Here is a 21,472-nt window from a genome sequence, read left to right as displayed (position 1 = left end):
CATTTTACCCGGCTTTTCCTTTGATCTTCATAAACGGCTGCTTGATATTATTTCATGGAATCATAAAGCCATGTATAATGCAGAAATCATTCTGGAACACGCGTACCTCCTTTTCTTTACAATGAAGGTTACTTTCGAGAACAAAGGTCCTGTTTCCAAACAAATGTGGTCATTATCTGTGGGGCGCAAGGACGCACGGCACCTTTGGTTTCAGCAGAACCACCCCTACAGAAAGGGACCACGTTCTCACGAGGAACCAAGGCATTTCCACACCACGAAGGAAGGCGGTGGGGGACGGGAGCAAGGAGCCCTGCTCGAGCAGCCGCGTGTCCAGACGCCGCAGGGCGCGCGCGAGTCGGGCGTGGGGCCAGGAGCCCGCATCTCGGCTGACGTCACATCCGCCCGGCTGGCGTCACATCCGCCCAGAGCTTGGAGGAGCCGCGCGCGGCCTCGTCAAGGCTCTGCCCGGCTGGCATCGGTCCTGCAGGCCACCGAGAGAGCGGCCGAGCTCCGCCGCGTCCAGGGCGGGGGAGCGCGGTGGACGCGAGATTTCAGAAATCCGAACCATCTTCCCCCAAAAGACAACTATTTTACATTGATTTTGTGGAACCGACTTCCGGGCTCTGCACGCTTGGGTTTTTTTTTTTTTTCCCCTCTACTTGCTGCTTCTTCTTTTCTTGACAGCAGATCCATAAAAAGCGAAAACCACAAAAAACATCACCTTGGGAGACAGAGAAGACGAAGACAGATCTGACCACACGACGAGGGTCTCGGCCTCGGCCTCCGCAGGAGCAGCGGAGACCGCAGCAGGCGACGTCCTGTCCCGCCGCCGCCGCCGCACAGCACCGGGTCTGGACGGCCGGACAAGTGCGCAAAGAACGGTGCGGAGCCCCGTCCGTGCCGCTCGGCCGTGCAGCTCACGGGGTCGGCGGTGGCTTCGGAGAGGGACTCGAGCTCTCGCTGTCGAAGCTGGCAGCTCGGCCCTGCCACTGGCGGGAGGAGAAGAAGCTGGTTATTGGTTGCCAGGGGAATCCACAGTCCAGCTTCCAAAACTTATCCGGCCCATGCACTGAATTTACCTCTCCCGGCTTCTTGTAAGCTTTCTCGAAATTTGCTGTCAGCCATGCAAAAACGTAAGGAAAACAGCTTTAGGGCTCTTAGCTTAGGAATACCTGACTTTTAAAGAAGATCTAATTGCACAGATAATTGAAGCTTTCTTCAGAGAGACAGAGACAGAGTGTGTGTGTGTGCGTGTGTGTGTGTGTTAATGAGGTGCAGTGATTGGGCCATTTCTGAGTGCTTCGGCCATTTTTCACACTGAAAATTGGATTCCGTTAGCAGCGAAAGAGGCAGTCTGCAGAGCATGCCCTTACTGCCAAGAGCCCACGATCATGAATTATTAGCAATTTGCCTGGGAGCTGTTAGTATAGCTGAAAACCTGACACTGCTTCAGCTCTAGGTTCTCTTCTTCGGTTCTTCAGTCTTAACGCTGCGAGGGGCGTTCGCCTGTGTGGGTGATAGCAGCCACCTTTGGGCGCCCCCACCCTTCTCGTCAGTTCTCATCTTAGGTCACCCCCTTGCAGTCTGACCCTAAGCACCCCCATGAGAGTGGGTGATGTAATGAGTCGTGATAGAGCAAGGGAGGGCTGAGGACTGGCGGACGGACCCAGGCTCGAGCCGTTCGGTCCTTCTTTAAATGGAAAAGCCAGTCAGTCATGGATAGAGCAGTGTTTTCTGGGCAAGGAGCTGACCCCGTGAACACGCTTGACTTCGCTGGGGCTTGTGACTTCAAAACGAGTCAGTGTCCACTGCTCACTCTATTCTTTTTGTGAGCTGAGGAGACCCAGTAGCACTCTCCTAGGTTCCCGAAAAATAAGGCTCCAGAGATAGAGGGAGAGGTGAGGGAGGAGGCAAGTTGCCCTTTCTGAACCTGAAGTTCAGCCCCTCCTGCTTCTCCTGAGCTTTGGGGGTCTCCGGGGTGGAGCGAGGGGGCTGAGTAGAAGCTGCACCTTGCGTTTGTGCGTGTATGGGGGCGGGATGGGAAGGACACAGTTGTCCTCTCAGCACGGTCGTTTCTAGACAAAGCCAGGCCAGCTAAGGAATAGCCCACGCGCCATCCAACTTCTCCTGTGGACTGACGGGAAAGTCATGACGCCGAGGACAGACCCAGACCTGCCGAACGCCTCATGCTCCCGGCTCTGAAGAAAGCGTCTGTCATCCTCCCCCAGGCTTAGTGTTCCCTGCCCTGGCCAACCTGCAGATCTTCACAACTAACCAACGGCTGGACAATCGGGTATGGACCACCACGATCACGTGACCTAAGCCTGAGCAATCCTAGCAGGGCGGACCTGGAGGCAGGCCCGGGGGACCACCTGGTGAAATCTCTTGCTACTGCAGACGAGAAAACGGAGACACAGAGACGTCAAGACGCAGCTGGCTGGGGGCGGGGCCCGGATCCTAACCCAGGCCTCCTCACTCCCTTCTCAGTGCTCCTTCCGAGCCTCCCTGCCGCCATCTTGGCCACACCGGGGAAAGAACGGGACATGAGTGTAATGAGAGACCTAACCTCTTCGGGTCCACACCAGGTACTTACTCCTAACTCCGGTGGCAGCCTCTCTGCGTGCGGCATCCGCGTGAATGCAATCACAACCGAGGGTTTCCCTGGTGAAATAGTTTACACAGATAAATGCCCGCTGGTTGAGCCCACTCTGACTTCCGACTCAAGGGTTTCTTAACCAGAAGGTGATATACCACGATTTGCTTCCATTTACCAGACCTTCATTTTAGAAGTCCTACTTTTTCTGTTACAACCTTTAATGTAGGTACGTCATAATTACTGGCTTCTCCCCTGGGTTAGCCAGCCACTTAAACAACCTGACTGATAGGTCCATTCAGGGGAGAAAAAAACGAAATAGCTACCCAGAGTACCTGTTTTTCTTATATAACAGCCCAAAGAGAAGGCACACGGAGCATAATTGTTTATCCAGGACAAACGAAGAAGGCACACGGGCTCGCCTGCCAACCCTGGATTTTTCCTCTGCAGGTAAACACAGGGAGGGGACGGGGTCCGTGGACAGTGGGCGGGGAATGATCCCGGGAGGCTTATCACGTGGATCTGACACAGCAGAGAACGGGCCGGCACATGGGAAGGTGATGGTTCCCGGGTGGCTGCATTCCAGGAAGATCTTTTATTGTTCTGAAACAGGTCCCATTCCAACAGAGATCTGAAATCTCTGGCAGATGATCGGAATCTGGCCGAGCTGGAGAAGGCCGCTGGCCAGCCTGGGCTCTGAGTGTGGTGACAGAGATGACACGCGGCCCTGGGTGGGTGTGCTGAGGGGGAAGAGGACCCAGTCGCTGCCAGAAGGAGGCTCGCTGAGGCTTAATCAATTTGTGTTCATGGAAAAACATCCCAGCAGGGAAAGATACCTTGCAGTTAATTCGTTCCCCTCAATCTTATTTAAAAACCCCAAACAAGTAAGCCGGTATGGTGCCCTCTGTTCTCATTAATAAAAAAGAAATGATCACAGCACTCGAAACTCTTCTAAGAAAAATGCGATACAAACGCAGAGCGCTGTGCAAATACGACGGCATTTATCCTCCCAGGAGCTGGGGAGCGAGATTTCTCCGCATATTTTACAAGCAGTAGAAATAAACAAGATTCTCGCTTGAGGTCCAGAGCAGGACTCAAAATAAGGCAGCTCCGAGGATGACTGAGAGGGATGTTCAAGGACGATGCGTCTCACGAACATAAGGAACGTTTCCTTAATATCAGCCCGGCGGGTGTTTGGTGCGTGCTTACAAAGGTACTTAAACTGTGGGTGCTAAGGGTGTGGATACAAATTTGACACGAGTTTGAACCGATGAAACCCTAAATCGCCAAGACGGATGTCATTTTTGGCTGCTTCATACAGAGATGATCAGCTGAGCAGAAAGTGGCCGGATAGTGAGTGGGGGAGGGGGCAGTCCTGGGAGATTGGTGTTCTGAGTCAAGAAAAAAGTAAACCCAAAGGATATAAATCAATTTATTTCTCTTTTCGTTTTTCATGTACTGTTACTTTCCCTTTACTGCCTCATCAAATATTCATTTTCAAAGGCTTGATTCTACTTTATCTTTCTTTTGTAGTCTGGACTAGTGAGTTGGACTCACTAAAGAAACAGGATTTGGAATCAATTATTTGTCTTAATTAGGTTGTATTCATCACGAAAGAGAGTGATTCTGGGGCCAAGTCCTAACATCTCCGTGCTACCTGCACCCACCCTCAACCCCAGCCGCTGCTGGTCGCTTCCTTCCAGTTTGCGTGGACAGCCCAGCCTGGGAACTGTGATGGGTTGTCGCAGATTCGAGATCGGAAAGGGGGTACAAGATGCCGGCTCCCCGGCTCAGTCATCATTTAGGATCAGAGTTGCCTGGGAAAGCTGACATGAGAGGCGCCTACGCCCTCATTTCACCAACCACGAAAATGAAGTCCAGAGTAGGACAGTGAGTTATCTCTGCCTTACTTCCCCCACTGGCCTCAAGGGCTGCAGGCAGGAGCTGTGCAGAGCGCGCACCTACCTGGGGACGGAACTCACATAGCCCGGCTCCCCTGAGGCCTCCCCCTCCCGCAGGGTTCCACGAGTCCAGTCCCCTCAGCTCCCAGTCTCCCTTGAGACACCTCACACTGCTGCAATCAGGTGGAAATGGGCCTGTCCACCCGAGAAAGAAAGGGAGCCGGCAGGTCCTCTGGTTTTCATATCACAGAGCATGGGGAGGGGATTACTGTTTTTAAGGTGATTCTGCTTTTAAGCTCAGGGGCCAGATGGTGAAAGGGATTAAGCCTTATTTTTTATTAGATTTTCCAATTTTATACAGCTATCTAGACTGCTAGTCTTGAAGCCTGTTAAGATGATCACCTGGCTTTCTAGGATATGGATTGGGGTATGAGATATTCAAAATGAGGCTTATAGCATGCATGGCCACCCACCCCCATGCCCCAACACATGTGAGGAAAAGCAGGCCTGGTGGGGGGGGGCACCAGGATGCTAAGAGACGATTTTAGGCTGGTGGAGTCCGGTAGAGGTGGAGCAGACTGGAAATGTCACTGGAAGGGACATTTTCCTACGGCTGAGAAATGATGGCTCAAGGTTACGCAGCAGGTTGGGAGGCGCGGAGGTTGGAGCGAGACCCTCGGGACTCCCCAGACGGCGCGCTGTCCGTTCCCTGTCTGTTAGAACCCGCCAGGAAGTGTGACACCGGGAGGCCCAGCTCTCCCCTCCCGCAGCGTGAGAACCAGCACTCAGGAAAGCGGGCCCTGTTCTCCCTCCAGGCAGTGAAAACTGCCCCCCACTGTCGGCCAGCCGGAGCCTCAGGGACCTTTCTGCTCTGACAGGGGTAGAGTTTCTTGCCCAGTTCTGATCTCACCCCCTTGGGCCTTTCTCCCCCAGGACTGACTTGGCCCCGAACCTGGCGAAAGCAGGGGGCCCTGCCCCGCTGGCTGCTGGGAAGGCCTCCGGGTGTTTGTTTTCCATTTAGAACTCGGTGTTGCTTTTGAGATGCGCAGCATCAGAGGCCGTTTGCCAGGCAGCTCCCCGCCATTTTCCTTCCTTTCCTCTCCACCTGTCACGCTGGGGGAGAAGCGCCCGGCCCGCACGCCCCGCGGGAGGGGCCCACAGAGGCGAGGCCCCGCAGCAGGCGCCTGCCATTCTCCAGCGCGCGGCCATGCAGCACACACGCCCTCACCCACCTCTTTGAAGGATTTCTTTACCTCCACCAGGGAGTGCCAGTGCGCAATGGGCTTCCGCGGGTACGCCAGCATCTCGTTCCAGTGGTCCCTGCCCAGGCCCTCGGCGCTGATCCCCACGCGGCAGACTCCGATGATCTCGTTGTGGCCCACCCTGAGGAAGAGACAAAGGGCCCGCCCGGCGTTGGGGACCAGACATGCTCTCAGAAAGGGGGGCCCCCGGGGTCTGGGACTCTGCCCAGCAGAACGCCGAGCTCCGAAGGGCCGCGGGGTGTCAGCGGCAGGGACGCTTTGCCCAGCCTCCTCGGGTGGACAGTGGACACAGATAGATGAGCGTAAGGTGGTAAACGCATTTGGAGTCTCAGGAAATGGTGGGCAGATGGCTTGACTTTGGGGAGTTGGAGAGTTTAGGTCTCTTCCCTGTTCTGACTCGGCTAGACACCCGCTCTAGAGACACAGCAGTTGGAAATCAATCAGCCTGTTCTGAGTGCCATTTCTCCACACCCCTGGCAGCTGGGATGTGATTTACTCACACAGCAAGAACATCAATCATCTCTCACATATGTTCACCGAGCACCTACTATGCCCGAGAACTTGTGCTACAGTTCCCAGATCGCGACTTCACTGCATGGTTTCTTTCTCCTTCGGCCAAAGTGACAAGTGCAGAGAGGAGCCATAGTGGCTAGAGCAGTCCGAAAATATTTTTGAGCCAGAATTGATGGAAGAGCAGGATTCGGATAAGTGGAAGACAAGAAAGATGTCCCCAAAAGGAGAAATCAGTGATGGGCATGCTGGTTCAGATTATGGAAAGCCTCGAGAGTCCAGGGGAAGATCCTGGACCACAGGAGCCATTGATGGTTCTTGAGAAGGGCAGGTCCGGGAGGAAAGGGGTCTTTTATTAGGAAGGTGTGCCTTTAACCTGCTGTCTGGGTTGAGGCAGGGAGTGATGAAGGCGGGTGTCAGCTGGAGACCGCACAGCCAACCCCGAGCGGGAGTGGTAGCAGCAGCAGAATGGGGAGGATAGGTACTGGTCAGGGGCCTATTAGGAACCGGGCCACACAGCAGAAGGTGAGTGGCTGACTAGGAGCGAAGCCGCATCTGTATCTGCAGCTGCTCCCCAGCGCCAGCATCACCGCCTGGCTCCACCTCAGATGAGCAGGCATTAGATTCTCACAGCAGCACCGGTCCCTGGTGCCAGAAAGGTTGGGGAGCAATGTTAAAGGACAGATGACGGGGCTTGGTGCCATGTGGAGGAGTGGGAACAGTCGGGGCGAACTCAGGGAAACTGATGGGTGGAGCTGCCCTGATGGAAATGGGCCGCTGAGAAGTGAAGCTTGAGTTCTGACTGGGGGAGCCTGGGCTCCCCAACTCCTGCACTCTTCTCAGGTGGAGTCAGATTCGAGGCCACGGGGCACCTGAGCCATGAACCACAAGGTCGGAGGTCAGGGAGCCCTGTGCTGCACTGGAGGGGGGTGCGGGGAAGGGACTCGGGTACCCACCGGTCATAATCCATAACGGAGATGAGCAGGCTGACTTGATCCATGTTCTCCGGGGGAATGTCAAAGATGATGGCCTCGTTGTAGACGGGGTTGAGCGTGTTCTTCTTTATGGTGGTTTTCTTCTTCTTCAGCCTGCGCCCGTCACAAAGCAGCGACACTTTGACGTATGGATCTGTGCCGACGGGAAGGGAAGGGAGTGTATTAAACAGATGTCCTCGAACATCATTAGCAACAGAGGGACAGACGCCCTAGAACTACTGTTGCTCATCGGGTTGTTAAAATAATTAAACCACCTCATATTTATGTAGCACACCTGTCTCTGAGGACACTCTGTGCTTAATAAACAGAGTCTTCAGGGTCCTTGGGAGAGCACTTAATGGGGAAGCTGGCCCCGAATCAGACAGGACGCCTTCCCAGAGGTGTGCCCAGGACGCCTTCCCGGAGGTGTGCTGTCCGTGCCCTAAATCTCAGCTCCACGATGGCCGGCTGGTTGCCAAGGGCGGTGAAGCTGAGCAGAGGCACTCCGTTCCTTCCTCCTACTTGGAGTCCTTTTCTCCGGGGGGGTTTGTCAGCATTATTAACCAAAGGATATGGGGTAAAAATAGAATTCAATGACACCCAAGGAGTAGCAACATGTCAGAGTAAATGAACAGTGACAGTCACAGTGGCAATCACAATGCCGTTCGTGTCCTCCCCACCCGACAAAAGGATTATGGGTCCCGTTGTCCCAACAAGCTCATTTCCATCTGGCTTCGCAAAGGGGAGCAGTGGCCCTGCACTCTGACTCCCCGGAAGCCATCTCCTGCCCACTTCTGGGCAGTGGCGGAGGAGGGAGCTGTGGCCTGGGGCAGTGAGCGAGGCGGCTCCTCACACTCAGGGCGGCCAGCTCATTCTTCATTTCTCGGTGGGGACTTGGATTCTCTCCATCCCACGAGAAGACAGCTTTTTACCGAACACCTCAGGCCTCCCACCTTTGTTTCTTCTTTAGTTCTCCGAATGGGTATTTCGTGGTCATCTTTCTACCCTGAAATTTTCTACTCATCCAAGTGAAGTGACATCCATTGTATCTCATAGCACAGGTGTCTCGGTCACCATCGTAATTGTTATTTATGCTGCACAGCTCAAGAAGTGGGAGGGCGATTCGCAGGTAATAACAGCTTTCGAGACGCTGATGTGCTGAGACACCTTCTCGCCCAGAAGCCAGGGCTCACGTGAATCTGTCAAGAGGTGGGGGCCGAGCAGCCCTGAGGCGTGCGGCGTGTCTCCCGGGCACCCCAGCACCCAGCAGGCCCTCCTGCTTCCTGAGCATCGTTCGGGCGTCGGCCGAGGCACACAGCTGCTGGGGAGCTAGAGAGAACTGTGACCCTCTCAGAAACTCCAAGCCTTACAGGGATTTCGTAGACCCCCAAATAAGCCACTGACTAACCAGTGTGACAGTGACATGTGTGCCCTGACCGTGGGGACACTGGGTTTATGGGTTTGGGAGACTGGGAGGTATTTAATCAACCAGCTGTCCCTGACGACCCATTCGAAAGGGCCCTCTCTCAGGAGGACTTTCGGTCAAAGGGAAGGAAGCGCTCAGACCCGCTGTGGGACAGCTTCCTGCTTCGGCAGGCTCCATTCCCTGGGGATGCGCCCGGGACAAAGTTCTGGCCAGGCAGAGCGGCGGGACAGAGTTCCCAGGCCTGTGTCTTCAGCCTAGCAACGATGAAGCTCCCGAAGGGCATACACTGCTTTGGGAAGTGTCTTCAGACTGAAGCTGCCTTTGTCCGGCCTTGTCCCCTGCACACCTGTTTCCATGCATTCCCAGAGCAGACCAAATGTCCATGTCACCGGGCTTGGAACAACATGGCAGAGCCTCCTGTCCCGTGGCCCACTAAACAAATGCCTTATTACCGACTGGGGTATTCTCAGCCTCCTTCCCCGACTCTGTTCACCCCTGCGAGGCACATCCAGCTTAGAACATCCAGTGCGTGTGCTTCCCTTGCAGGAGCCAGTGATCTCGCCAGCACCTGAGAGGCTGAGCAGGGAGAGATGCTGTCCCCTGGGGTTCTCCGAGCCCCAGCTGTGTGGCTTCTGGCGGAATGCTGGCTCCAGACAGCCTCTGAGGTCCTGTCCTCTCTAACAGCCTATGCCATCCGCGCGGCCAAGGGTGGGGGCAGCGTATTTCAGTCACATTGTCCGGAGAGTGATTCAGCATTTAGTATGTGCCGGGCACTGTGCTAAGAGAGTTACACACTTCATGTCGCTTCAACGTCACATCCACTCTATAAAATATTTATCATCATCATCCCCATTTTCTAGATGGGGAAATCGAGGTTTAGAGAGATGGAGAAACTCGCCCGAGATTTGCACCCTAGTCTGACTTCAAAGCTCCCATTTTAAGCATGAAACTCAAAGCAGTACAGACCACACGTGGGGAGGTGGGTGGTCTACTTGTTTACCACCCTTCGTGGCATACTGATCCTTGTTATTATTTTGCATGATTTCCATTGTCATGGTTCCAGTAAGTAGGCTCAGAGAATTGATTCACAGCCAGTTTAGATCAGGGAGAATAGGGAGATCCTTGGTTTTAGAAGTCAATGCCATATCACTCAAGAACAGACAATGAATAAGCTCTATGCCCTCCCTAGTTTCGTTCAACATCAGAGCAGTCTGGGCTAAAGGTATCCTCAAACCCACCCTCAAAAACAGGAGAAGTCATCTGAGAGGCCCCTGGCATGTATGCGCGCAGCGCAGCACCCTGACGAGGTTCCTCATGCTGGAAATTCATTCCTTCATTCATTCTCCATTCAATACACATTTATTCAATACTTCATGTATTCTGTGCGCTGTTCCAGACACTTGATTATTTCAGTGAATGAAGTGGACAGAAATCCCCGACTAAAAGATGGCCCCTGAATTTTCAGGATCAAGCTGAGATTCAACACCAGATTCCAAACCCAGAGAGAAAAGCGGGGCGATCGTGAGAGGGAGGAGAGAGCTAAGCATGAGGAACGGCTCCGGCCCCCGACCCTCTGGTGTGGAGCAGCCTTGCCGCGTCCCTCGGCGGCTTTGCCGCACGCTCGCTCCCTAGCACATTGAGTTAATCACACCAGAGGAGGTAGCGTGGGGACTTGGGCAGCACAATCCTATTTCTCTCAGCAGGATTGGGAGTCCTCGGTGAAATCTTTTCCCTGGCACACAGTTATTTCGATATTCAAATGAAATCTACATTCGCTGTCGTTTTGGAAGAAGCCGACTTGCTGCTGCGTAAGAGCTTCACACAGGTGGCCAGATGGGGGTGGTCGTGGTGGGGAGGGGGTGCGGGAGACGGTGGGCGGTGCTCTCTAGGGGAGCTCTTGGCCTGGAGGCCAGAGCTGCCGGGAGCCTGGGGTTCAGAGAGACTGGGGCCAGACCCCCAGGCTCCGAGGGGTTCGAAGCTGCAGCAGAGACACGGTACTTTTGCGGTTCCCTGAAACCTCGTGTGTCAAGACCTGTGCCTCCTCCTCTTCCAGCTGCACCAGGTTGCACCTGGGCGCAGATGTTTTCAGCTCGATAGGCTCCTTTATATGGCACCTGTGACGACACTAAGGAGTTTTCCAGGAAATGAATAATTAATGGGTAAGAGGAAAAATCTTCCAGGTACTTCCATCAAGTTCAGAGGCACCCTGGGAGCACCTTATGGTGGCGATGGGAGCCATCTCATCGGACGAGCCCCCTGGGCGGGGTCCGGGGAGACCAGCCCAGCCTTTTCCTACACGTGCCGCTCGCATGTGGCTGGGACCCCTCTGCGCGTCTCCTCTCTGGGGGGCTTCGCCCCATCTCACCGACTCCGGCTATTTCGAGCCCATGGGGCAGGGAGGCTCCTGGGCTCAAGCTACTGCTCTGCGACACCCCAGCGCAGAGGCCTCCTCCCACAACGGCCCGCAGCACTGTGGGGAAAGAGCCGCCTCTGACGCCAGGCCCAGCCCGAGGTGTCTGCGGCTGCCTCCAAGCAGGCCTTTCGGCAGTGGCTGGGAGAGGACTTACTTTTCCTGCGGCTCCCAGCAGCTCTCCTGGGGCTCAGGCTGGGAGCCCTGCGGGAAAAACTCAAACACAAATACACTTTGCCTTTCAGCGGCTTTGCTGCCGTGACTCGGTCTGCAGGGCTGCAGTCCGCTGTGTGGACCTACAAACATTTACACCCTCAGACTCGGCACAACCCCTGGAAGTTCCGGGGCCTCGTGTAAGCTGGGGAGATTTTCCTCAATCTTTTCTCCTATATATTTACTTCCATTCTCTCCCTCTAAGAGAAAGAATGATGGTTATAACTAATATCTATTGAGTGCTTATTATGTGTCTGGCAGACTTCTAAGCATTGATATGAATTAACTCACTTATCCTTCAAGCAACCTAAGTATGTTATTTTTTTCAGATCAGGAAACCAAAGCATTACAGTGCAAGGAAGTAGCAGAGCAGGAATTTAAATCCAGGTAGTTTGCGTCCAGAGCCGATGCTCCTATTCTAAGAATGCTGATCATCCTTCCCCCTTCTCCTGTCAGATCCTAATGGCTGGGCTGCCGGCCGCTTGGGCAGGAGAGATACCTGAATAGCCCGTGATGTCCATCGCCTTGAGGTTCCGACATTTGATTACCGTGAGGGTGAGCCTGCCCGCGGTGGGCAGGTAGCAGAGGGAGAACATGATCTCTCCCAGATCCACGCTTTCCTGCAAAGAAGCAGATGAGAGGGCAGATGAGGGGCACGCCACTTCCCCTGAGCCGCTGCCGGCCACTCCGGGCAGAGCGAGGGTCTGGCCTCCACGCTGGGAGTAACTGGGCATAAAAGGCAATCATAACAATGGTGCCTGTTCAGTAGGATTTGTCCCCTCAGTAAGCCCCAGACTCCGGTCCTGGTCCTCGCCCTCCTGATCTGGCTTGACTGGCCCTACCTGAGCCCCTTGGCTGCAGTCTCTGGACCACCAGCCCCTTTGTGGCCCGACCCTGTCTCCTCCTGCTCACCCTTCTCAGCCACTGGTCCCCAGAATCTCCTCGCCACCATGCCCGGCCTGCGGTCATGTCAGTGTCCAGTACGAGAAGCAAGCCGGCCGTCAGGGGCACCCTCTCCCCGCAGGTCTGCTTCTGGCCTGCATTGTAGTCCCTCTGTCTTGGCCGTTTCCTTACCTCTCCCCAAAACGCACCTAGCACTCCGACTCCCAGGCCTCAGCGCGGGAGCAAAGGAACGGGGACCCTGCTCGGGACGTGTGGCCGCCCGAGGAGAAGTACACACCCCGTCCCGTGTTCGCGCCGGGTCTTGGATCTGCTTCGCCCTTTGTCCATAAACGTGCTTCTCCTTCGGAAACGACCCAGCACAGAGCACGCCCTCTGAGGCCTCTCCGGCCCCCCGAAGCGTCACGGCCAGGGCCCCCAATCCTAGGACGCTTCTGAGCGACAGGGACTAGGAAAACTGGAAAGCGAGCAGGTCCGTCCACCGAGTTACTAGCGGTTAAGCTGCTCCCTCTTCCTGCCCCCACTTGATGAAGGAGGGCACCGTCACTGTGACAGCCGTCCCCGCCTCAGGCTCTGGGGGCCAACCCACGGAGGTGTTTCCTCCCTACACGCTCCCAGACCCGGGGCGGAGGAGGAGGAGGAGGAGGTCAGCGTTCCAGCGGCTCTGATTTCAGACAGGGCCGTCCGCTCATTCATTCATTCAGTCAGTCAGTCAACGAATATTAATCATGTACCCGATAGGTGCTAGGTGTTGCTCCGGGTGCTAAAGATACAGGAGAGAACGAAATGGACAAACCTCCCTGCCCTCAGGGGGGGCTTGCACTGTGTTAGAGCAATGGACGAGAAAATAAGTGACTTAGTGGACGGTACAAAGCACGAAGGAGACAAACGTAAGGCAGGCCAAGAACTATTCACGGTTGCTGGCATCGTAGGCCAGCTCCAGAGAGAGAGGAGTCCACGGCGACAGCAAGGCTTTTGTCCCTTCTCCTCATCGAGAACAGTCCTAGACCGGGGACTCCTAGAGGCACCTGATACTTGGTCCCATCCAGAGATGAATCCAAGACCTCCCGCCCTCCAGAGCGTGGGGTCCACGGTCCTCCTCTGGGGGCACCAATACCCATCCTTCCCCGGCCCGAGATTTGTCATTTCTTTTAGCCCGCCCCCCAATCAAATCCCAGGGGTAGCAGGAGGAGAATCCTTCTAGCTCCCCGGGAGGGGTCTGGCTGGGGCAGAGGCAGCAGCCCCTCCAGCACACATAACCCCGCGGCCCCACGGAGCCAGCTAAGTCCGACACCCATGGGCTCTGCCCTGCCAAGCATCTCCTCCAGCAGCATTTGGAGGCTCACGGCCACTCCGCGGGGCAGGGAATGCTACCATCACGCCCTCCACAGCTCAGATGAACCCCTCAGTGTTCAAACTCGGGTCTCAGAGCTCTGCCCGGGCTGAGCAGCTGCTGGGAGACACGGCTGGACCCCCACTCTTACGAGGGGCCTCCTTGCACTCTGAGCATCTTCCTGCTCACCCAGGGAGCACCTCAAGGCAACCCTGGCTCCTCCGGACCTTAGACCACTATTACCCATTTGTTCATTTGTCCCTCTGTTCAGATTTATGAAGAACCTGCTAGAGGCACCGTGCTTTGTGGGGAGTATACAGCACCGCCTCAGCATACACACCGTCTAGTGGGGTATAGCCAGTTCAAGGAAGCCACCATCGCCCTCGGGTGCATCTCCCATCTCCGTGGTCCCCGAGGACCAGGGAGGGGGACACACAGGAAGTGGCCCTGTGACGTGGGGTTGTGGGAGCCTGAACGTCCCCACATAGGCAGGGATTGGGTCAGCGGTGCACCTGGGCGAAAGCTTCATCTCTGACAGAGGCCCCGAGGGGCCAGGAGGCCCCAGCTCCCTTAATTTCCCTCAGGGTTCCATCCTGTCCAAAGTTAGAGAAACCCTTCCAGGCTCATTAAAGCAATAAGGACTTACATTGTAGCGTGCTTCCACAGGCCAAGTCTTTTGCCACATTATCTCAGGGAATTTTAACCACAGTCCTAAGAGGAAGGTGCTTTTTATTATCCCTGCTGCAAACAGGAGGAAATGACTGTTTCATGACCTTAAGTAACTTGCCCAAAGTCGCGTGACTGTGAGCATCGTGGCGCGAGACTTTCACAGATCGATGCCACCCTTGGTGGCTCCCACTGTTTGGCTTCTGGACTCAAGGCCCATCTTCTCAGCCCGCATTCAGCACCCTGAACGGTTGGGTCCTGCCTCGCCTCCCCGCACACTGATTATTTCTCTCTACTCCTCTGCTCCGACCATCTGCCCTACATGGCTGGTGTATCCTTGGCCCTTTTTGCCAGACACCGCCTCCTCTTGTCTTTGCTCGGGGGATGCTGTGCATCTCGCAGGGCCCAAGGCCACGGCCCTTGCAGGCATCCCCCACCGGGGCCCAGCCCGCAGAGAGCATCTCCCCCCCATCCGTGGCACTTTCTGCCTCTGAGCCGCTCCCAGGGCTCCCAGGCCCGCCCTCTGCTGCGGTTCCTCCCATGTGTCCAGTGGCTGGAGGCCGCTGTGGGGCAGGGGCTTTGCTTCCCACCCACCTGCCCTTCTGAGGTGCCCAGGAGCACGAGAGAAGCTGCAGGAATGACCATGGGAACGGGTGGGTACGTTTCAGCCAGGAGAACCCTGCAGGAGTGGTTCTCGGTGTCAGGGTTATGGTCGGGGTAGGGCCCGGGATGGAATCTGGAAGCTCCTATGGGAGCGAACACAGGCTGGGGTCACGGTTTCCCCACCATTGGCACCCCCCAGAGGCAGAGTGGGGTGCTCATGGGCCGTCTTGCTCAAGGAGCATCTGAGCTGATGTTTTGAGACTTGGAGACCCTGCCTGGGGAGATGAGGGAGACCTCGGTGTAAACAGGATCACCAGGGGCTCTAGGAACTGCCCTCAGGGCGGCTCCCTCCAGGGGCAGCACTGACCCGGGAGGCCCCCTCTTTTCCGCAGGGGTTCCCTTTCTCCATGGAACTATGAAGGCAGGTGCATGCAGTGCTGAGTCTGGATGGTGGTGTGGGACCCCCCACCCCACTCTGGTCCCTACACCCAACTGTGAACTCCAGCCTCTACCACTGCGCCCAGACAGGCAGAGGGAGTGGGCCCAGGTCTCACCGTGACCTGGAGGCAGAGCGGCCTCAGGGGCCGGGGGGCCGCGGCCTGGCCTCGGAACCTTCTGCTGTGGCCGACTGGGCCTCATGAGGCCTGATGGCAAGTTGGCTGCTCTCGGATCAATGGATCATGGGGGCCGTTGTGCGCCTGCTTATGCAGGCAGCCGAGGACTGGGTTATTTGGTAAAGGAAGATAAATAGGTTGATTCTGAGTAAACAGAGAGATGGAGACTAGGGAAACAGTGTCTGCATCTCTTGGCAACACTCCTCCCTCTCCGGAAAGCCTGGCCCCCAGCTCGGGCCCCCAGTTGCCCTTGCCAGGTCCACTCTGCCCGGTCCTCACCTCTCAGGAGGTTTCGGCCCGAGATCTCTGCGCCTTCCTAGCCTTTTACCCTCATTATGGATGTTTGAGACTTGGGCTTTAATAAAACCAGGAGTGTGACCAGGGGCTGCAGAGCAGCCAGCACGTTATTGCTTTCATCTTTACCTGCTATCGGGGGGCCGCCTTAGGAGCCCTGACTGGTAATGAGCTCCCCAGTGCTGGAGGGGTCACTGCTGTCCAGAAAGTGGCAGAAGCCCACGTGGCCCTTTCGACTCCTAACCTAGGGCTGATAGGGTGGATCCAAGCCCGGGAGCAGCTGAAAGGGCTTGGAGGGGGCGGGCCCGCTGCCAGGGTTAGGACGGCCAGGACGCCGGCTCCCAAAGACGTCTGTGCGTAAAGAGCAGCCCGTCCACCGGCCATCGCTGCCCATTACGGCAGCGCCGTCCCCTGGCGCAGCGGCCAGGCGTCCGGGCGGTCGGATTCTTAAAGGCCCATCCATTGCACGGCATTGTGCTCACTGGCTCCCCAGCAGACCATCTGTAACAGCTTATTAAAGCTCTTCTCTCTCCCTGGTGCACTCAGCCCTGGGCAGAGAAAATGCGTTCCTCTTGGTGGGCTGCCCAGGAAAGAGCAGGGCGCCCAGAGGCTCTCCTCCCTCTGCCGCTCTCTAGCTTTGAGGTCTTGGGCGTGTCCTTTCATAGCTCTGGGCTTCGGTCTATGCAATGAAGGAGCTGTACTAGCCGGTCTATCCTGCAGGTCCTTGCCAAGCCATAAAACCAAAGATTCCCACTGGAAAAGCTGTCGGCAGCCATCACCCACTGAGATGGCCCAAGGAGGCCCGGCGATGTCTGCTGCCGCCTCAAGGAATCGAACGACGTGGATCGGAAACCCAAACGCTCTCCCATTCTCTCAGGCCCCGCTGCCCCGGAGTGTTTCGTTCTTCTCCGGGGCTGGTTTTCTTCCCCCCTAAACGGGCCGAGCCTGGCGTCGGTGCCTCTGCATCTGTCTCGGGCACCCAGGCCGAGCGAGCGAGCGAGGCAAGAACAATGCTTCCCCCTCTGAGAGAACACTTCGCGGCTCTTAGTCACTAAGTGGCTTGTCTGAATCTCTCAGCGTCAGCAGAGAAACATCCGCTATACTTTCAGGAAAGCCACAGGAGACCTAAAAGGATCTCCGAAGCGCTGGGCAGGAGGCGCCGCTAAGTTCGCTTGGGGCGGAGGGCCTGGAACAGAGATGGGGCGGGAGCCAATGTGGCTCCAATGGGGGAAGAAACACCCCGCGAGCATCCTCCGTGTGGGCTGGGGGCTTGGAACTGAGCGCAGCCATCAGAGGTGGAGACAGGACACTCGGGGCTGGGCCGACCGCCCCTGTATCGGCCCCGCATGGCACCACGGCCCAGGCCACGACTGTAACTTTTACGTTGCCCGTGAAGATTCTATGGCGGATGCCGTGGGCTCTCCGAAGGCAGGAATGGGGTCTGGCCTCACTCATCGTTATACCGCTCATGTCTGGTTCAGTGCCTGGCTCGTAGGAAAGGCTCAGTAAACATCGGCCGATGAATGAACAGCCGAGAATACGAATTTGGGGTCAGGCCCTCCGGGTCAAGCTCCAGCCCTGATGTTTATGAGTGTGACATACTTAGCCTTTCGTAGTCTCAGTTTCCTGATCTGTCAAGTGGGGCTAATATCAGTACCTACCTCTTAGGATCGTGGCAAAGATTAATAATTTGTGCAAAGCGCTATGAGCATAGTGCCCAGCACCGAGTAAGCGCTCGGTAAGGATTAGCTGCTATTATAATTGTTACTACTATACTTAATACTGTTATAAGGAACTCATGGTCTCGGGGTGGGGGCAGCGGGAAGAGGGGCGTATACGTAAGTAATACTGTTCGGTTTGATCAGTGCTGTAAGAGGTGTGGACGCGATGTGGAGGAGCACAGGAGGGAATAAAATCTCGGCCAGGGATTCAGGGAAGGCTTCCCAGAGGCGGTGACGTCCAATAGCACCTGGCAAGGTGAGTGGAAGGGGTCCGCTCGCTGAGGACTCTAAGCAGGGGCTCAGTGGGTGCCTAAAGACACAGGGCGAGCAGGGCGAGGCCCCCTGGCGGCCGGAGGGTGAGATCACCCTGCCCCCGAGCGGCCCGGATGATGCTAAGGACAGAGCATGGCCCAGCCTCGCCTGCCTCGTGCGTGGCCCATACCTAGGAGTGTGTCATTTATTCACCACCAGCCTCCTAAACGTTCACGACTACAGGGAGACAGCAGTGATGAGACGAAGTCCCAGCCCTCCAGAAGCTTGTATTCTGGGGGGGGGGGGGACAAAAACAAGGAAGAGTGTCGAGCATGGCAAGTGACCTCGAGCGTGGCAAGCGACCCGCAGAGGCAAGTGACCGTGGGTCTGGCGCAGGCCCAGGGAAGCGAGGGGTGGCCGCCGTGCTGGAGTGCAGGGGGCCAGGGACAGGGACGGGGAAGGGGAGGGGAGTCAAGGGGAGCAGGGCCAGACCGCAGAGGTTTGGATTTTGTTGACTGCGAAAAGCAGAGCAGTTTGGAGAGAAAGGATGCGGGTGAAGGGGGGAGCCAGAAGGGTCCCGGATCCCGGTCCCCATGTAGCCGCCACACCTGGTCGGTCACCCAGCCATCCTGTTCTGCGAGGCAGTCTCTTCCCCTCCCCTCTGCATGACATTCACATTCGAGGCCCACGCCTGCCTGGACCTCCAAGCTTTCTGACCTCCTCCACCTCCCCGGCCCCCCTCCCCCCATTCTCCCCGCCTTGACCAGCAGGCTGTCCTCCTGCTCGAAATCCTTCAGTGCACCCCAGTCTGCATCTGTTTTGTAGTAGGAACACCTCTTCTTCAAGTGAAATATTATCCAGGTGACCAAGTATGTACACCTGATGAAAAACGGCTCTGCCATAGGGCTCCAGAGACCCTTCCGCCCCTCAGCCTGCCTCTTTGGAGCTTACGGACTCAGCCTGAAAATCACTCATCCACAGAATCAAGTGGCATCCGGGTTTCTTCAGGATTTGGTCCTTGCCTTTCTTGCCAGCCATTAACGGATAGCATTTATTGAGTGTTTGCTCTGGGCCATCCTGTCCTAAGTGCTCATACATATTGAGCCATGTAATCTTCACAAAAGCCTCATGAGATGGGCACTATTATTATCATCCGCATTTTGCACACGGAGACGCTGAAATGCAGACAGGTTATGCCACTGGCCCGAAGACACACGACTAGTAAAAGGCGGCTCTGGGATAAGGACCGGGGCAGCCAGGCTGGAGAGCCCACGGTGCGAGCCAGCGCACCCCCCGGCCCCTCCGCGAAGGCCCCTCTTCAAACCCGCCAGGCCCTTTTGCAGCTCCCTGACACACACTGTTCTTTCCACTGCCTGAAATACCCTCTCCCTCCCTCTGACTCTCCTGGACAACGCTCATCTTTCCAAGCCAGCTGTCCGGTTTCCTCCCGTCACTCCCCTGGTCAGGTCTGGGCTCGTGGTCCAATCCCTCTGGGTCTAAAGGCCTAGGGAGGAGAGTCACAAGTGACTTGGAGCGAAGGCAAGGCATATCTGGAACAAAATCTCCAGAATCTGGTGACCTCCCAGATGAGGGGGCTGCAATGGAGCAGAGCGGAGACTGACACCCCACCCGCCCCGCGCCCCCCTGCCGGCTCAGCTCTCTGCTGGGGGAGGGGAGTCGAGGGTCGTGGGCGCTCCCTCCTGGGGTGCTGAGATGGCTCCCGGGGGCTCTGGGGTGGATGCTGGGGGAGGCCGGGGTGGAAGGGCGGGACGAGTCTGCCTGGTGCTCCGGCTCCCTGCTGGGTTCTGTTTGTTCTGAGTTCCACGCCTGCTTTTCCTCTCAAGTGCTTTCTTTCTTCCCCAAGGGCTTTGTGGCATTATGAATAAGTGATTGAGGAGAATAGAGGCAACTTAAACGAAATCCATGTGCTCCAGCTGCATGCAGCCTGCGGTGTGCACTCTGAGAGCTCCGACGCTGGGGGGAAGAGGGAGACCCTCCAGCGTGCTGGGAGCCGGGCGTGCGGGAGGTGCAGGTGTGACCCTCAGGCTGGGTTTGGTCCCCTGACCGGACCATTGAGAGAGGAAAGCTGAGCAGCAGGAGGCAAATGTTTCTGCATCTGAGCATCTTCAGAGAAGCAGATGGTTTTATTTAGGAAACTTCTCAGCCTCTCTTTCCTGAACCTGTCCTTGAAAAAAGGTTTAGTGTTGCACCATCACTTTGGGGCAAATATCCGTGAGTCAGAATCGCACTGGGAGGAGCAGATCTCTTCCCGAAGACTCTTCGAAAGGTGGGCGGAGAGAGCGAGGGGCCGCCGGCGGTGGAGGGAGCGTGGGAGAGCAGAGTTCAGGGGCGTTCTGGAGAGATGGACGCAGCGCCTGCGGCGGCTGGGAAGTCCGCACACGCATGTGCTCCTCCGTGAGAGGCTAGGGCCAAGGGCCTTCCATCCACCAGCACCTTCGCAATGACAGAGAGGAGTAAACGGCACGTGAGGAAGTGAACGTTGAGAATCCGTCTTCATGTCTGGCTCAGTTGTCCGGCGGCCACGTGGCTGTCAAACAGCTGCCAGTGTCCCTCGGGGTAGGGCGGGCATCTCAGCGGGGAGCATCCGATCTGCGCCCCACACAGGGCTTGGCGGCAGTGGCTCTCGGCAGGAGGGGAGAGGTCCTGGTCTCACGGCCTGGTCTCCTCAGGCAGGGCTTTGGCCTCAGCCAAGGACACACACTCGACCTGCCAGTGACAGTGGCTTTAGTGTCATCGTTGCTTTGCTGACCCGAAGGTTCAGGTCTTCACCCACCTCCTGTTCCAGACACTCCCGAATCTCTCGGTCCTGGCGTGGCGAGGCTGCTCTGTGGAGAGCCTCTTTACAGCCCTTCACGGAGTTGGCCATCTGCTCTTGAAACAGCCACTTCCGTTCTCCGCCCAGCTCGCTGGCCGCCCCGCCCCAGTCTCTGCTGGATCCTCCACCTGTCCCCGCCTGTAAACAGTGGAGTTCATCAGGACCCAGCTCCGGGCCCTCTACTCTCTCCCCTCGTCCATTAAGGTGATGCCCATCGCCACGGTCACGGCTCCGCATCCGCGGTTTCCTCACAGGCCTGTGTTCTAGACTCCAGACCCACGTTTCCAACACATGTCATTGCGGACGCCTCACAGAGCTCTAACACTGATCAGACGCTCAGGGGCGAACCTGTCTTCCATGTCCACTCTCCTCTCGTTTTCCCCAGCTCGGGAAACGGGCCCCTCCGGCCACTGAGTCGCTCAAGTCCCAAACGAGGCACCAAGGCTGACCCCTGCCTTGCTCTCTGCAGTTAGTCCATCACCAAGCCCTGTCGGCTCTGTCTCCAAATTCTACCTCTTGTCTGCCCACTTCCCTCCATGGCCAGTGCTGCCCAGGGGGCCACAGCGCCTCTCAGCTGCCCGAAGGCGCCACCCTCCCTGGGCCCCCTGCCGCCCTCTGTCTCCCGCCTCGTTTTCCACAGGGCAGCCCGAGTGCCCTCTCAGAGTCATAAGACAAACGATGCCACTCGGTGTAAAAGCCTCCAATGCTTCCCTTTGCTCTAGGAATAAAAATCCAAACCCTTGCCGAGACCTACAGGTTCCCACACGATTAGGGTCCAACGCGGCCCCCCTCACGACGCTGCAGCCTCTCAGGCTTCCTTCCAGCTCCTTGACTGTCCCGGCAGAGGACCTCACTGAGCAAGGCCGCTCTGGCCAGGGTTGTGACACGTCTTCCACACCTTTAGGCTTCTCACTTTGGTGATCGACGCCCCTGCTAGTTCGCAGAGACCATGCTGGGCACTTAA

The 21,472-nt window shown here is 56.6% G+C and overlaps 1 protein-coding gene across 6 annotated transcripts in view; it reads right to left on the bottom strand.

Annotated features, from left to right (window-relative positions):
- Nucleotides 1-697: 697 nt before the first annotated feature.
- The window catches only part of SYT6 (synaptotagmin 6), a 51,285-nt gene continuing 30,510 nt past the window's right edge, over nucleotides 698-21,472 (bottom strand). For 3 of the 6 annotated variants that reach the window (XM_016124426.2, XM_016124425.2, XM_016124427.2), the window contains exons 4-7: nucleotides 11,789-11,909; nucleotides 7,223-7,394; nucleotides 5,727-5,877; nucleotides 698-989 (exon numbers count right to left, since the gene is read on the bottom strand). In XM_016124426.2, the coding sequence (XP_015979912.1) occupies nucleotides 918-989; nucleotides 5,727-5,877; nucleotides 7,223-7,394; nucleotides 11,789-11,909 (516 nt within the window). In that variant the 3' untranslated portion in view covers nucleotides 698-917. Of the gene's footprint in view, nucleotides 990-2,593; nucleotides 2,662-5,726; nucleotides 5,878-7,222; nucleotides 7,395-11,788; nucleotides 11,910-21,472 lie in introns of all 6 variants that reach the window. The other 3 variants (XR_004955259.1, XR_001594392.2, XR_004955258.1) reach the window with 2 other exon arrangements.

This window comes from Rousettus aegyptiacus, unplaced genomic scaffold (assembly GCF_014176215.1).
Source record: "Rousettus aegyptiacus isolate mRouAeg1 unplaced genomic scaffold, mRouAeg1.p scaffold_m13_p_17, whole genome shotgun sequence".
Classification (NCBI taxonomy): Eukaryota; Metazoa; Chordata; class Mammalia; order Chiroptera; family Pteropodidae; genus Rousettus; species Rousettus aegyptiacus.
Note: the sequence above shows the minus strand (reverse complement) of the source record. Positions and strands in the feature narration are given on the sequence as shown.